This window comes from Neopsephotus bourkii, unplaced genomic scaffold, assembly GCF_033783945.1.
Source record: "Neopsephotus bourkii isolate Nb327-2 ecotype Australia unplaced genomic scaffold, CSIRO-AGI_Nbou_v1 NB_284, whole genome shotgun sequence".
NCBI classification, from domain to species: Eukaryota; Metazoa; Chordata; class Aves; order Psittaciformes; family Psittacidae; genus Neopsephotus; species Neopsephotus bourkii.
In genome coordinates, this window is record NW_026900793.1 from 761,222 (window position 1) to 777,901 (window position 16,680).

The 16,680-nt window shown below is 48.5% G+C and overlaps 1 protein-coding gene across 3 annotated transcripts in view; it reads right to left on the reverse strand.

Moving 5' to 3' along the window:
• RNF123 (ring finger protein 123) overlaps window positions 1-16,680 on the reverse strand; it is a 46,323-nt gene that overhangs the window by 15,148 nt on the left and 14,495 nt on the right. For 2 of the 3 annotated variants that reach the window (XR_009724517.1, XM_061346971.1), the window contains exons 20-30: window positions 16,403-16,504; window positions 15,122-15,228; window positions 14,387-14,585; window positions 12,944-13,089; window positions 12,691-12,855; window positions 11,958-12,065; window positions 9,007-9,184; window positions 7,901-7,975; window positions 7,399-7,486; window positions 7,054-7,141; window positions 6,854-6,938 (exon numbers count right to left, since the gene is read on the reverse strand). Coding sequence is in view for 2 of the 3 variants with exons in the window: in XM_061346971.1 (XP_061202955.1) it covers window positions 6,854-6,938; window positions 7,054-7,141; window positions 7,399-7,486; window positions 7,901-7,975; window positions 9,007-9,184; window positions 11,958-12,065; window positions 12,691-12,855; window positions 12,944-13,089; window positions 14,387-14,585; window positions 15,122-15,228; window positions 16,403-16,504 (1,341 nt within the window). In the remaining variant the exon portion in view is untranslated. The remainder of the gene's footprint in view (window positions 1-6,853; window positions 6,939-7,053; window positions 7,142-7,398; window positions 7,487-7,900; window positions 7,976-9,006; window positions 9,185-11,957; window positions 12,066-12,690; window positions 12,856-12,943; window positions 13,090-14,386; window positions 14,586-15,121; window positions 15,229-16,402; window positions 16,505-16,680) is intronic. The other variant, XM_061346972.1, reaches the window with a different exon arrangement.

A 16,680-nucleotide genomic window follows, 5' to 3' on the forward strand; every position in this document is an offset into this window, starting at 1 on the left:
CAGAGTGGACATGGGTGGGGGGGCAAGGCCACACTGGGAGCCCAGTCCTGGGCTTGGTTGTTATAGTAATCAGAGGTGGCAGGGCACTGAAAGCTGGAGTGCAGGGACTATTCAGCAACCTCACCCTCCAAGCCCTTTTTTTGGAATGCCAGCCTGAATTAACCAGGGAAGAGCCCTGTTTGCTCACTGCTGCCCATGTGCACAGAAGCACTGCCCTGCAGCTCTGCATCCCTCCTGCTCAGCTCTGCAGCCCATGGTCAGCTCAGCATGAACTGTTCCTGATACCAGTGTGGCAGCAGCTGCCTGGAGCTAGCACAGCCATCCTTGGTCTCATGTGGCCGTGCCTGTCTACCTGCATCCAGGGAGGAAGGTACCTAGTAAATTCCACCCTTTAGAGGCTTCCGCATGGAGCTGGGGCTGGCTCTGCCCTGGGCAGACTCAGGCAGAGCTGCTCATGCTCTCTGGCCAGATTCAGCCTGAGCCCAGACACATCCCCACCGTACACGGCCTATCACCCTGGGGCTTTTTCACTATCAAGAGCACAGAGGGGGACAGACACAGCAGCTGGGAAACAGTCAGGGTTTTGTGGGGCACTGGTGCCATCGCCACACAGGGAAAGGAAAGGGGCACAAATGAAACCAATGCTTCTCATGAGCAGAAGGACTCACTGTCAGTGAAAGGCTCACAAGAGCATTAAACACTATATGGGAAGGGTATGAAAGTTCAAACCACAGGCTAAAATTCAGGGCTTGGAGAAAGAAACCTGAACAGATCTACGAAATACAGGGAAAACCCCCAATCTAACTACTTTTCCCTCTACTAGAAGCTATTTGTAAGAGCATGTGGAAGCTCTGGCAGCACTGTGGTGCCCAGAGGAACAAGCCATGCTGTGTCTTTGGGGTGGCAGCTTCTTGAAAGGCCAGCCCAGGCAAATGAAACACAGGGTGACGTCCACCACACCCCTAGGGATTGAGAAGCAAGGCATAACTACAGGCAGATTGCTAGCTGGGATTAGCAAAGCCAGAAGGGAATGGTAGGAGACCATCAGCTCCAATAGAAACAGGATAAATGATACCCACTAGCAAGTTGTTATGGAGGACACTGCTGATAGTGCATAATGACTTTGGGCAGGCCCTGGCTTTGATCCTGCCTAAAAGCACATCTTTGGGAGGGATTCCATCACAACAAACATCTTTGATGTCCTGGTCCCACCCACAAATACTTTCTCAGCCCTTGGCTACACATGGCTCAGGGACTGCACAAGCTGGATGTCCTTTATACATATTTAGTGGTCCTCAGTCGATTTCTTGCCCAGCACCCCCTTAAACTGTGTAAGTCTTTAGGATTGAACATATCCTGGAGCAATATTTCACAGCCCAGTTGTGGGCAGAGGGATGAATTTGGATTTGAGCTTGGTGCCTACTCACTTTATTTGGTATTTATCCTTTGCAACCATCTCCTGGTGGGAGAGACAGCAAGATACTGCTCTCCAGTCAATTCCTCCAGCTAGCCATGATTCCAAGCCTTCACAATAGTCTTCTGAATGGGAACAGCCCCAGCCTGTTCAGTTTCTCATATAGAAACCATTCCCTTTGCCATCCCTCCCTGAGCCTTGCCAGTTCTCCCAGATTTTCTTTGAAGAAGTGGAACCAGAAGCTCACACAGCATCCAGACCACAAGCATGTGGCAGATTTGCAGGAAGGCATAATGTAGTTTAATGTAGTTTTGATTTTGTTCTGTTTTCCTTCCTCAGAATTGCTGTAGTGGGATTTGTTCCTTGGACTGGGCATCAAGCTGCTATTTTTCGAAAGACTGCAATAGGTTGGCAGTTCAAGGATAACCCTCAGGAACTTGCAGGGCGCAAGTGGAGAAGCCCAGGAGTGAACACTGGAACCAACCTCGTCGTCCTCTCTGACAGTGATGGATGATGGTGTACAGCACACCCCTACCAAATCTGCTGCTGACACTAAACCAGCAGCTTTGTCCAATGCCCTAGGGGCACCCTGAGAAACTTGAGGACTGGGACAAAAAACTTGATTGTATTCAACATAAAGGAGAAAATTCTGGGGAAGAATGACCCCAAATCTCACTCCTGACTGGGAAATAAGGACCTGGACACCATTAAAGGGGTTATGGAAGATACCAGCTTGAACAGGGAACAGATGAGAGCTTGCAGCCCACTGGTTTTTAACCACATTTTCCTTTCACATTTACCCCTCCACACCTGGTGATGCTGAATTCCATCAGCATTTTGTCTGCCAGTCATTCAGAAGTGGAAGGTCCTTTTGGAGGGTTGAGTTTTTCATGTCTTCTTTTCCCCAGCTTCCCCTCAGCATACAAAAAGTACTTTTTATTAAAACTGCTGCCATACCAGCTCCCTTCCAGCCTTCAAATACCAAAGCAGCTCTAAGCAAGGATCACCACTCCTCATGGATAAGCTCTGGGGGTTGACCTGTTGGTCTGTCGCCAAAGCCTCTTCTACCAACATTTCAAGTCAGGACAGATCTTAAAATGAATCACCCAGCCAAAGTCTACCTCATTAGAAGGCAGCTTTGGCTTTTTGAAGGATGCTTTTATGCTTGCAATAACTTGCTTTATCCTGATTATTAGCCAATGACTATTTCCTCATGGTCTTTTTCCAATAAGTGGTATGACTTTGCTCCAAACCTCCAATTCTAGGTTCTTAAATGCTTTCCCTGCTGCTGGCAAAGACTGTGCCCATCTATAAAAGCACTAAAAAATGGTGCCTGTTTTCAAACTGCTCCACAATTATGTAGGTTTTTTTAAGGTTTTAAGCTAACACTGGAAACAGTGAACTTCTCTGGCTTTTGTTGCTCCCAAGAGGATTCTGAATTTAAAGATGCTGCTGTCAGTGCTACTTCTCGAAAGCAATATAAGAAACCAGCCCTGGAATACAGCAAGAGCAGCTTCATTTCTTGCATGAGTTCTAGGATGAGGTAGTGGTATCCAGAAACCTAGTCCTGGTGCTGTGTTTATCTTCATTTGCAAGATGGTTTTCTCTGTTGAGGCACTTCTACCCACCTCCTTCAGGTCTCAGCTCCCACTGCCTTCCTGGGTAATGACACATCCCCTACATGTGCCATTTTCAGACAGGGAGATTGTTTCATAGGGAGTCTGTGGACACTTATTGATGTGGTTACATTCTTGATCCTGACAATGTATGTCATTAGTGTTTCTAAAACTTGTAACTCCCTACTACAAAAGCCACTCAATCTTGGCTTAGCTTTCATTATGACAGATAAAGATCATTCATTGGAACAGATATCAGTGGTTTTCCAAGGCCAGAAATTATGACTTTAATACATTTAATGTGGGCAACAGAGTATGACCCCAGTGGTTATAGATATAACCGATGTTTCCACATTAGAAACTTTCCTGTAAAAATATAAGCAAAAGACCCAGGGGAAAAAAGAAATCTAGGGGGGTGTGTGTGTGGGGAATAGTGAATAAAAACACAGAGATCTTTAAGAAGATATTAAGCAGCCAGAAAGCTCCAGTGCTACAGCAAGCACTTGTGTTAAAAGGCTTACTGAGATCAGGATGAAACAAAGACTTAAGTTAAAATGGAAAGTGGAAAATGAACATAACCAAACATAGCCAGTAGTTGATGAAAACAAGAAGGGGTAACAGAAGGAGAAGACATAAAAGAAACATCCCTGACAGGCTCCATGCAAAGTTTCTTCAACTACAGGAAAAAATCTAGCAGAATTAGTAAAAAAAACCCAGTAGTAATGGGAGAAAGTCTGACAGCAGCAGAGGCCCATTAATAGAGTTAAAAATTAATAAAGCAGACAGAGTGGAAGCCTTCAATAAGTGCTCCTGCTAGATAACTGTAAAGAAGCAGGGTCATGGACTTTCATCACACAAAGACGATCATGTACTTTATAATTTGCTAATGACCCAAGAAGATTTATAAGAGGGTTATTTGTGAGACTCCTTGGTCAGCAGCCCAAGTGGGGGGTCTCTGGACACACTGCAGCATTTAGAACACTGAAGGGAATGTTACAGGGTGAGGCAGAAGGAAAGCAAGAGGCATTGCAGGGGTGAGGCATCAATAAGGTTGAGTGCATCATCATCAATAAGGTTGAGGCATCAGGACACCCCAGCACACACCTGGGACTCACACATGCTCCATCACATGATCCATCACAAAGCTGATGGATCATGGAAGCATTCCAGACAGCATGACACTGCACCTCTGGGGCTGCTAAAACATGTGAAGGGCTCATGGAAAACCAAACCCCCTTCCTGAATAAGACACAGAGGTTGCACTTTCTTTTCACTATTAGAAAGGACCAAGACATGAGGTTACGCTGGAACACAAGCACTTTTGAAGAACAAAATGTTGTAATGCACACTTGAATTCAGCAGAGAAAGGCAGAGCAACAGCAGTGGAAGACAGAAGATGAGGTTAGGTACATTCTCATCAGGAAAAGGATGAATTTATTTCTGAGGATGAGGAACCACCATCAGAAGGGTTTGGAGAGTTCAACTGCCACCAGTTGAGGCCTTTGGCGTTGTCAGATCAAGATGGGTTTTCTTCCTGAAAGAACTCTTCAGCTTGGGCAATTTTCTAGGCTTGGAAAAGGACTGTGGGTATATTTTCTGGCCAGCATTGCACCACAGCTCAGCTCAGATGATCTCATGGTCCCATCCACCTACCCTTCACTGCTTGATGGATGTGTGGGCAGAAGGCCTGGGGCAGAGTAGCCCTGTGCTGCAACCTGGAGGCACCCTGCAGCTTGGTGAAATAAGACATGCTGGGCCTGGCACAGGGCCACTGCTGCTGATCGCTGTGTTCATGACCAAACAGCACCCGGCCTTGCCTAGAAGTCATAATGAAAGTAAACCAAGTTTCTACAGCAGAATTGCCCCTGCCTCTGAACAGAGCCCCCAGCTGCTGTCAGGAGCCAAACTGAAGGCAGAGCTCTGCCTGCATGAGAGCTGTTGTGCCAGCAGGATTAAGGAACAACTTGGGGAGGCAGCAGGAACACAGAAGCAGGAACACACACGGCCTTTCTGAGTCCTTCCCCCAACCTGGGCTAACCCAAGCAGCCATCTCACTGCTCACCATCAGTGAGCATGGGCAAAAGGCAACATAGGACTGTTCACAGATATGGCAAGGCAGCACCAGCACACCCTCCCCACCTGCACAGTCCTCCAAAGAAGCATTCCCAAAGCAGGACAACACCGGAGAAGAGGCATTTGCCCAAGCTCCCTTCAGACTGCCTGCAGAAGCAGCCCCAGACAAACAGGGATTTCTTTTTTGCCCCATTGTCCCTGCCAATGCTCAATTTGCAACAAGGTGAAGACTGATGGGTGGGCAGGCAGGGAGGTTATCGCCTCCTCCTTCCCTGGGTAGCATTCAAGGACACCTTTGAGTCTCCTGCCCCTTTTCAATTAAATCAGCATTTATTATTGATTTGGTTGCACCTTAAAATAGCAGTCCCAGGAGCAAGTCCCCAGTAGCCAACCCAGCCCCCTCCGGGATCAGACTGCAGAGCCACCCAGGGATGGACGGAGAGAGACTCCGCAAGCTGAGGAAATTCTGCTTCTGCTCCAGAGCTCCCCAGGATAGGTGAGCTTGGTCACTGCCCCACAGGACTGCTGGCAGCCACTCAGAGACTTGTTTGTGTGGCAGGAGGGTAAGGAGACAGTCAGCAGTGCTTCCCCATCATCCTGCAAGGATGAGAGGAATCCAAGGCTGGCACAGCCTGTAGCAGGACTCTGACCCCAGAGGTAACCCTGGTAAGAGCAAGTCCACGATGCAGCCCTAGAGACTGCCATGTGGGCACCAGCTTGCAGGCATCTCCCAGGGACTTAACTGAGAACAATGATCACAGTGTGGAGCCCTCTGCTCTCAAGAAAGGTCTCTAGACTGAAGAGGGGAAGGAAGGAGTTCTCTAAACCTACTTCACCAGACAAGAGATGGTCACACGACAAACTTACTCTGGAAACTAGCAACAGAGAGATCTCCTGAGCACCCATGGCAGGAGAGAGAAAGAGAACAAGAATGCTGTTAAAACAGAGTTAAAAACAGAGACTGGCAGCTCTCGCTGCTGGACAGAGCTTAGTGCACACCTCCACATGCTGCCTGCCCACGTCGGGCTGCAGCACCCTCTGCTCTACAGGTGTGAGGTCTGGCACAAAGCCTTTTCCACAGCAGAGGGGGATCAGGAATGTATATGAACATGCCCAGACTGTGCAAGGGTGAAGCTGGGGACATATTCTTCAGCTCAAGAAAGGTACCTTCTCCTCTCCACATCTTTCTCAGCCACAACAGAGCTGAGGAATCCTTCAGTTTGGTGACAGTACTGAGAACCAAACTGCAGTGCCAAAGATAGGACAGGCTCCACCAGGCTCTATGAGAGATGTCTGGTTAAAACACTTCCTGCTTAAAAACTTGCCCAGTGCCCTGTCTCCTTGGGCACCCACTCCCACTCATGGGGTACCTACTGCCTGGCACACCTGTAAACATTTCCCCACAGCAGCTGTGGACATCGGAGAGCTTTCTCCCTGGCTTACATGCTGGGGAAAAGCTCTTGTAAGGATGCAGCCCTGGACCTCTCTCCTCTTCCTTGAAGGGCAGAACCTCTCCTCAGGATGGATCTAACCCAACACCCAGCATGCAAAAAAGTCACCAGCCAGTGCAGAAAAGCTGCAGATGTCCAGGCTACAATGATCAGGCCTGAATATTTGATCAGGACTCCTCTACTTCAGCAGCCACCTCACAAGCTGGCCTGGCCCATGGTAGGGACAGCTACGAGAGAAGAGGCTGGTCCTGCCTCACCACTCATCATAATCCCAAGTGCCCATCCCCTGCCCCACTCACTCTGCAGGCTGGGGAGGCTGGCATCCTCAGGCTTCGTTTTCAGCAGGTGTGGGAGCCGTGTGTATCTGTACCCAAAGCCACAGCCCTGGTAAAAGAGATAAGAAAAGATCTTAGAACCTGGAAAACAGTTGGGTTTTTCCTGCTAGTGGGAAGTGAAATGTTCTCAGATGTTGGGAAGGGCAAGGACACAGGATGCTCACCCGCCACAGCCTGACAAGGATCCAGTTGGTCTGTGCCCAGGGTCGTTGCTCATAGGGAGCCAGGAGGTTCTTCATCATTGAGATCCGCCTGCCGGAGAAGGACTTAAGTCAGCTCAAAGGGTTTGGGGACAGGGGATTAAATAAGACACACAGTACAACCTACGGAGCTGGGGCAGAGCAAAGCCACTGGTATGAGAGTGACAGAAGGCTCTCAAATCAACTCCAGCGCTCTGCTGCAGCTTCTGGACCCTCAACAGTGCTTGGCAGCTCACCTGCTCCACCAGCCACCCTGCCACCACTCCAGCCCTGCCCCAGCTCCCCAGGAACAGGCAGGGCAGCACTTACTGCTCTTCTGGGATCCTCTCTACAGCACGCAGTGAGTGGGGGTAGCAGACGTAGCTGGCCAACGCCTGCATCAGGGAGTCCCGGATGTCTGAGGAGGAATAAGAACGGACTAGGCCAGGCACCCAAGGACATGCAGCATACCAGAGAGCACCTCAACACCAGAGGCTAGGAGAGACTGATCCTCACTTAGAGAGGCACACTGTCCCAGCTGATGTGGAGAGCATGCTAATGCTCAGGCAGCTAAGGAATAACCCCAGAGTGGACACCTTAGAATTTAAAACTAAAAAGACTCTTAGAAGGGTATCCTAGGTCATATATCTCATCCTGGAAGAAGCAGAACAGGCCAGACAAGGGCAGTGCCCAGCATCTCTTTATACGCTAAGACATAAAGCCCTCAAAAGAGTCAGCAGATAGATCTCAACAGCAGTCTGGTGAGCCTCTGGCCGTGGGATCAGCCAGACCTGCAACATTATCACTCCAAAGCAGAGGAGTGCAGTTTTACCTGTGCCCACAATCCTTGAGTCAGCAAAATGCTTGGCCAGGATGGCAGCAAGGCGCATCAGGGTCTCCTCATAGCCTGCAAAGAGAAAGAGGGAGCAGGGTTCACACCAACAGCCTAATGGGCAGCCCTGTGGCCCCAGCATTCCTGTGGACATGGCACAGTCCATGGAATTCATTCCTGCTACAACTAACTCCAGCCTTGAGGTGTGTCTAGTTGTCAAAGCAGACAGCTGGGAAAACACATCTCTCAACAGAGCTTCTCATCTCAGTCTGCAGAGTCTGAAACATTTACTCAGAGAAAGGTAAAACCATGTAGCTGAGTCAGACAGCAAGTGAGAGAGGACTAATGCAGAAGGGGCTGAGCCACACAAGTAACACCCTAGATCTATGCTGAAAAGCCATGTCCAGCCTGCAGGCCCTGAAGAAATCTGCTAACACAATTCTGCTGCTCCCTGAGCAGCAGGCACAGCTCCCACTTAATGGATCTGAACACTTTAGCTATGTCTTATTGGTAGGACAGAAGCTCTTCTTACCTTTGTGGGCTCTGGAAAGCACAGAACTAAGAGCTTAGTGGGATCACTGAGCCAGGAAAAGCACAGAAAGCACACAGAGGGAATCTACCTAAAAAGACTCTGGCACCCACTGGGTGGTATCTTGATAGGAACATATCCAAATCCCAAGAGGATTCTAAAGCAGTCCCAATTCTTGCACACAGGGCACCTCCCCTCCCACACAGAAAGCAGCATGTAGTGGCACACATTGCTGGGGCAGTCACATCTTCCAGCATCCCAGCCCATTCCTGGTACCTCCTCGGAAACAAAATTTTTAGCTGCCAATGATTTTCACACTGACAGCTTTGGGCAAAGCATGGGCAAGGCATGGGCACCTCCCTGAGCACAGCAAAGGCACGGCTCACCAGTGGGTATCTGCTCAAGGAACAGCACTCAGTGCCTGCCCCACAGGACACAGATAACATACTGATGCAGCACACCAACCAGGAAAGGACACAGAAGGGGTGATGCTCAACTACCACTACTTCACCGTAAGGACGCAGCTTGCTTTACACTTTATCAGGCCAGAATTGGCAAAGACTCCTCATCCCCTTACCTGGAAGCTCCTCCATGCTGTTTACAGGGCTAAAGTAGTTCTTGAGTGCACTGTAGCTGTTCATAGCCACACTGAGGTAGAACTCCGGCATAAAAGCGAAAAGTGAGCCTGTCCTGTCCCCATGCTCGATGGTGCGGATGCACACTCGCAGCAGCCAATATATATCCTGCATCTTTTCCTGGCCAGAGAACACACAACAACCCCCTTTCAGTTTTGTCCCATTTCTCTTTGGAGAAACACAACAATCAGCATCACACTTAGACCTGAGAAACATCTCCACAGCTGAGATGTTCCTCAGATCACTGCTTTAAATTCATTAACCAGATCTATGACATTTGGTCTTTTCATAAAGCCACAGAAGCATCAGGTAGGAGGAGCAGTCAGAGAGCTCTACACCAACCTCAACTTCAGAGCACAAACATCACCAACGTGACATCAGACCAACCATGTCTTCATCTCACTGAGCCTTGAAACCCTCCAAGAACTGCTCCTTGGCAGGCCATATCCGATCACACAGGCCTGATCACAATAAAAGGCATGCTACTTTTTATTCCAAGGACACTGGCTGAAGGAAGGCAGACACTAGCAAACCCAGCATAAATCTGCTGGAAAGAAGGCTGGTCCTTTGTCTGAATTCAATAGGAACAGGCTGAAAGCTCATGCCAGCTCAGATCTTTATAATAGGCAGCCACAGCCTTTTGGATTCTGTGCCAGCCATTCAACCACATTTACTGTCCTGAGGAACATCGGCCTCTTGCTTCTCCAGGCAAAACTCAGAGGCTCCTAAATTAAAACCAGGAAAATTAAGAGCATCTACGTAACTTTAAGCTTTAAAAATCAACACCAACAAAGCCATAAAAAGAGGAAATAATATTTCATATCCTGCAATGCCAAGAAGTATCATAAGCAATAGCAATTTGCATCAAAGTAGATGGAGGAAGGTAATACTGCTGATTTAAAAACAAATTAAAATGAGAAGTCTAGAATCAATTTCACTTCCTTAGTGGTTTTTCTTTTTAATACTCACTACCACCTTTGGGAAATTTACATGGGTTTGTTCTATAAATTAGGCTGAACTAGTGCAAATCAACTACATTTACTAAAAGACATTTTTATTTCAACACCAACACATAGCTCAGCCCAACTGGTGTTTTCAGGATACAAAGCAGTTCTACAGACAACATTAAGGTAAAGAAAGCTGCATTTGGTTTTATTAAGATTTGATAACCTCATAACATCATTTCAATGATTACCAAGCTAGAAGAAAGCCTACACCAAGAGGAAACAAAGATGTGATTACCCACGTGTGATGGATAAACACAGGCTTGTAATAAAAGAAGCTGAAATGGTTTTCCCACAGGGATGTTTTGAGGGCAGGATTGTTTTGAGTGTTCGTAAGCTGTAGCACTCCTTTTCATCTAACCTTGAATTCCTCAGCTCAGAATAAACTAGTGACTAATTGCCCTTAAGAAGCAGCAGCCTCCTCCGCGCTGACATCTCAGCACAGAGCAGGACTTCCCCTGTAGACAGAGCCAGTCTCTTCCTCTCCATCAGCATCAGCAGTGCCTGCAATACTCATACAAATGTGTCCCTCCACTGCACACAAGTCCCAGAGATGCAGGTGCCTATTGGAAGGATGTCTCCATTGGAGACAGGAGAGACCTGTGATGGCGGTGAGATGGAGCCCTGAAGGTATAGGCAGTATGGACAACCTCCTCTGAGCAGCCACATTCCTCTCCAGAGCAAGCTCGCTCAGCTCCTGGGGCACATTTCACAGCCCAAGCCACCTAGTGAACTGCTCTCCCTGTGGGCCATGCAGACCAGGACAGGAGCACAAGTGGGGAAGGCTGTAGCCTTCACTCCCAAATGCTGCTGATTCACCCAGAAAGGTGACACCACACTTCTGATGGGAGGTGGGCACCTGCATTTAATGATAACAGATCATGTAGAGACATGAACAGTATTTCTGCATGGGCATTGTGGTGATACCTGCAATATACACTGGTAATGCCCCTCTGCCTTTCAAGAACAGTCTGGGAAGAAAGGCCTATTTTTTGGCAAGTGTGGGCTATGCTAATGGAGCTGGAGAGCTTCTGCAGTACAGCACTGTGCCCTGCTGTCCTGCTCTGGGAGTGAAGGAGGGGACAAGCAAAGAGCTCATGAGTCAGGACCAGCCACTTCAGCTCTGCCAAATGTGCTCATACAAGCTACCCATCCTGTTTACAACCTGGGACACATGCATGCTCAGGGAACCCTGCTACCACAGCATGTTCAGGAAAACATATCTTCTTCCCCAGCACAAAAAAAAGCTACAGAGATGGGGCAAGGCAATATTCAAGGGAAGACAGGGAAATCAGCACAGTCTAACAGCAAAACTGCTGATGAGAAAACACACCAGAGATTTTAGCCTGGAAAATGGTGAGTGCAGGGAAAAAAAAGACAACCTGTACAAACAGTCACTGCACTATTAACTGCAGAATGCACTCTCTCTATGTGGGAACCAAGTGAAGGAGAGAACACCTGAGCAGAATCACTGAGGCTTGGATACTTTAAATTTCAGGAAAAGCAGCACTAAAGAGATCCCCCTGTGACATACAGCATAGCTCATGGAAATGGTTCAAAGTAGCCTCTATCCTCTAGACATACCCCAAGAACTGAATCTCCCTTCGACCTGCACCCTCTGATGTTCCAAGGAAAAGCTTACAGCACCATGCACAGCCCAGAACAGACTGGGCTATGCCCTAACAAACACAATGGGACCAAGTCTGGGACAGGCAGGGCTCAGGCCTAAGAAGGGAGTCTCTGATGCACAAGAAGGGAAAACCAAGCCCCAGAGATCACTGGTAATGCTCCAACACCATGGAAAATGACACTTGTGACATGTGAGCCAAGCAGCACAGAAACAGAAGCACCTGGCTTGGTCTCACCTGAGCTACTCACATTACACTCACCTTTGAATAAATGGTGACATTTATCCAAGCAAGGCGTCGGCTTAGGTGATTGAGCTTCTCAGAGAAAACCTTTTGGCTCTTCAGCAGTTCCTCATGGATGTCTCTCCTCTGAAAAGAGTGCAGAGATGTGAGGGCAGATGCCACTGCCATTTACAGCACCTTTTTTCAGAGCTGGACAAACAATGCAAAAGCAAATACCACCTTCGGGCTAGCTAAGGAGTATTGGCAGGAGGGAAAGTGATCAGCAGTCTTCCTACGTAGACAGTGGGAATCAGTGCTATAAAGAGCACTTATCTGCTTCAGAAGTAGCCTACAAGGCCTGATGCAGATGCTGGCCCAGGGTGGGCAGCAGCTTTAGAGTCACCTACTGTCAGATACTTTTTTAACATCATCAGATACACTGTCTCCTGCAGCTGGACTAGGACAGCACTGGAGAGTTCCCATCACAAGAAACCCATCTCCAAGGCATCTATCTGCAGCACGTGGAAGTTTGCAAGCTGCCATGGCTTGTCTGGGAGAAGCTGAAGTGGTTGCTTCATTCCCTTTGCTCCTTGAGCCTGTGGTACAATGGGTTAGCACAGTATGAAATGCAGCTGCCAGCTCCAGGCACAGTTTACTACCCCATTCAAGACATTGGCTGCTCCAAGGCTAGAAATCACTCACTGTGCTTCATCCTTTTTGCTAGATACTGAGGCTTACTAGAGAAGGAAGCTGGAAATCCAAAGACACTTACCCTCTTTGGGCAGCGGCTGATTTTTTCCTCTGTGTCTTTCAGCGCCATGGCATATTCATTCACATCATCTGACACACCAACCATCTGAAAAACAGCAGATTCCAACCACAAATGAGGGCATTTTGTCCTAGACATATAAGCATGCAGCCAGATCCCCCATGGAAGCTGGGAGAAGAAAAGAGCACACACAGTCACCTAATAAGCAGGAAACAGTGTAGAAGCATGGATGCTGGGGGAATGGATTCCTGCTTACCTTCCCAAGCTGCTGGTGGACACTGAGGTTGTACATCATGATTATCCCATCCAGGACTTCCAGGAGAGAGTTCTCTGTGATGGGCTGATCTGGCTCCTCTGGGGGTTTGCCCAGTAAGAGACCCTCATTTCCATGGCTGCCTTCAACTGCAATGCATTCCCCAGACAGAATAGAGATTCTCAGCAAGGCATTCTGGCATCTCAGCTTCTGCCTGCATCCCTCTGAAGCCAAAGCTCTGCTGTGTCTTTCTAACACAGTGTCCCTTCCCAGCCCGTGTGGTTTACTAGATACACTAACATACCATTCCCATCTCACTGCATGCATCAGACTGACCTGCCGGATCTGTTCAAACAGATCCATAGAATCACAGAATGGTATGAGCTGGAAAGGACCTTAAGATCATTTAGTTCCACCCCCCCCCCTCCCGCCATGGGCAGGGACACCACAAACTGAACTATGTCATCCCACACTCCGTTCAACCTGGCCTTGAACGCTGCCAGGGATGGAGCATTTATCACTTCTTTAGGCAACCTGTTCAGTGCCTCACCACCCTCACGGTAAAGAACTTCTTCCTTAGATCTAACCTGAACTTCCCCTGTTTAAGTTTGAACCCGTTACCCCTTGTCCTATCACTACAGTCCTTGATGAAGAGTCCCTCTCCAGCATCCTTGTAGGCCCCCTTCGGTTACTGGAAGGCTGCTATGAGGTCTCCACGCACCCTTCTCTTCTCCAGGCTGAACAGCCCCAACTTTCTCAGCCTGTCTTCATACAGGAGGTGATCCAGTCCCCTGATCATCCTCATGGCCCTTCTCTGGACTTGTTCCAACAGTTCCATGTGCTTCTTAGTTGACACCAGAACTGTACACAGTACTGCAAGTGGGGTCTCATGAGAGCAGAGTAGAGGGGCAGGATCACCTCCTTTCACCTGCTCGTCATGCTCCTTTTGATGCAGCTCAATATACGGTTGGCTTTCTGGGCTGCAAACACACATTGCTAGCTCATGTTCAGTTTCTCATCAACCAACACCCCCAAGTCCTTCTTCGCAGGGTTGCTCTGAATCACTTCTCCCCCTCAACTTTCTTGAGCCCTCCACATGTGTCAGAGACCTGCCTGGCCCAACACAGCAGCAATGGTGCTGCTACTGCACCCATCATCATCCAGCCTGTCTGTGTTCAGAGCAAGTGTGTCTACAGCTCTTTCTGAATTACCTCTCTGCAAAGTCTCACTGCACTTGCAGGAACAAGGCAGCATCTCCTAACATGCAGAAGGTGACAGCATCCCCAGTGTCACATTCAGGATGACAAATCAGTTAACTATGGACTTGTGGGTGTCAGCAAAGCTGGAAGTAAATAGATTGCATTCCTTTTGAGAATACTGGGAGTGGAAAATGCCATTCTCCCAGGGATGACCTGGGCCACACTAGCATGCAGCAGAGGTACTCACTGTCCTCCTCTGTCCGCTGCTCCACACTTAGTGTGCGCACTTTAATCTTCTCCAGAGCTCCAAGAGGCCGCCGTGGGTTCATCAGGCTGACGGCTGCTGTGCTGAGGAAGCGGTTGGCACGGCCCAAAGTGGGGGAGCTGAGCCAGCCAGGTCTGGCAAGAGCTCCTCCAATGGCCAGGGCAGCAGAGGGACGCTGGGACTGAAATGGAGGAAGAAACAGTTCTAGCTGTTTGGCTGCCCACTATTCCTCCCTTATGCCTGCAAAGGTGTTGGTAAAGATTAACAGTAGTCACTGGAAGGTGAGCAGGTACCTTCCCTATCAAGTCTAGGCCCACAGTGCCATGTTAGCAACCGGATATTCCTTCCTCTAAGGGCACATGCCAAGTACAAGCAGCAGCTTGGCAACCAAGAAGCTGCTCTGTCTGCAGCTGCTTCGCACCCTTTCAAATGCAACCACCAAGACCTGCCATGGAGAGGAAGGGACGTACGTAGATCAATGGGTAGTGAGAGCAGAGCAAAGAAAATTTCACTGCTCAAACTTCGTGCATCCAGGACTTGGCTGATCTCCAGCAACCCTCATGCAAGTGAAGCTATTTATTTGGTTGTCCATGGACTGTTAAGAGTCCTGGCCCAGACTCTGCTTTCCTCTAAGGCAAAGCTTTTCTAGGCAGAGGCCGAGCTTGCTGTGCCAGCACCAGAGTCCCCACAGGTGAATTACAGTAAATCCTGGCTCACTTGTGCTGCTGATGTTGCTGATTCCTCATCTTCATCGAGATCATCCATAGTGACTGCCTGCAGCTCCGCAGGGTCAATCAGCACATTGGCTTTTGTAGCCAGGTCATCTGCATAGAGCACATCAAAGCAGCTGTAAACACAGGAATTGTTCTTTGCTTCCCATGAGAGAGCCCTAGGCTCATCCTCTCTCCTGCTTCTTGGCAGTAGAGAAGGATGCTGTACCAGAACAAGCTCACCTTCCCCCCAGCTTCCTTATGTGGGATAGGTCTGCCCTTGCTAACACAGCAGAGACGAAGCAGCAATGGGTGCTGCTCACCCAGGACCCATTTCTGTTCCTGATCCTACCAGCAACAAATAGAATAACTGAGGAACCAGAGGGCAACCACCAGGACCAAAACAAACTACCAGAGGGAAGGAAACTCAGAGACTGAGACCATTTTTAAGCACCCAGCTCTTCAATGCTCTCCCATTATACGTCCCAAAGTCACTAGGACTGTGACTCAGAGCAGAAACCATTCTCAGCTCAGAGGAAGGCTGTGCTGGTGGCTATGCTGCACAAAGCCTGAACAATGTGTCCTCTAATCTATAGCCTTGTCTTTAAAGCTGGCCAGGAAGACCTTGGTTAGAGACCAGAGGAGATGACATGGTTCTCAAGTTAAGTAATCTAATTTTGAACAGCCAGGGAGCAACTTGAGACAGTGAACATTTCCTGAATCTTGCAAACACAATGGGAAAGGAGATCTGAGCTAAAGGCAAGTGCCACATGAGCCAAAAACCAGAGATAAACCAAGTCCAATGGAATGGCAAGGGGTTTCTAACCTTCCAAAAGGGATGTCTATGTGTGAGTAGCATGCTGCGTACAACCACACAGCTGCAGTATATACACAGGGCTGCTCTTGCTTGCCGTGAGTGGTACAGCAAGTAAATTGCACATCCTTCACACCCAACAAAGCCAGGCAGATGGTCAGCTCTTTGACAGCTCCCAGCCCTTGGCTATGGTGCAACAAGAGCACCACACCAGAGGGTATTTCCAGATGACTCTGCCCCACCAGTCACATGCCCCATTCAGGGATATAAACAGTAAACTGTTAATTTAAAGGATGCTCAACCCAAGAGGGATGGTGTCTTCTTCAGCATAACTTGCATCTCATTCAAATTCAAGTCTCCTTTCCTTAAATTTAATCACAATTCACTATCTGCAGTTCCCTCCCTCCCTGGGATGTCTCTCAAATGAACTCCAGCCAGGACCTGGATGCAGCTATTGGAAGTAAGACCATTTACCTTTCAGAGTCTTCTTAAGATGAGACAGGAGACCTCCAAGTCGCTGAAGGTCAAAATAATCCACCTTGCCATTATAGAATAGTTGAGGAGGGACATATGCCTCTAAAGCAGAGAAGATTTCATTCTTCCATGAGTCACATACTCAGGATCCACACAGATATGTAAGTTTTCCTGTGACAGACCCCAGGGCCCAGCCTGGACTAATATTCAGTGACAACTTTTGTTGTCATAAAGCACAAGCTGTTAAGGCAGAGGTGATTTCCACAGCGAAGCAAGCA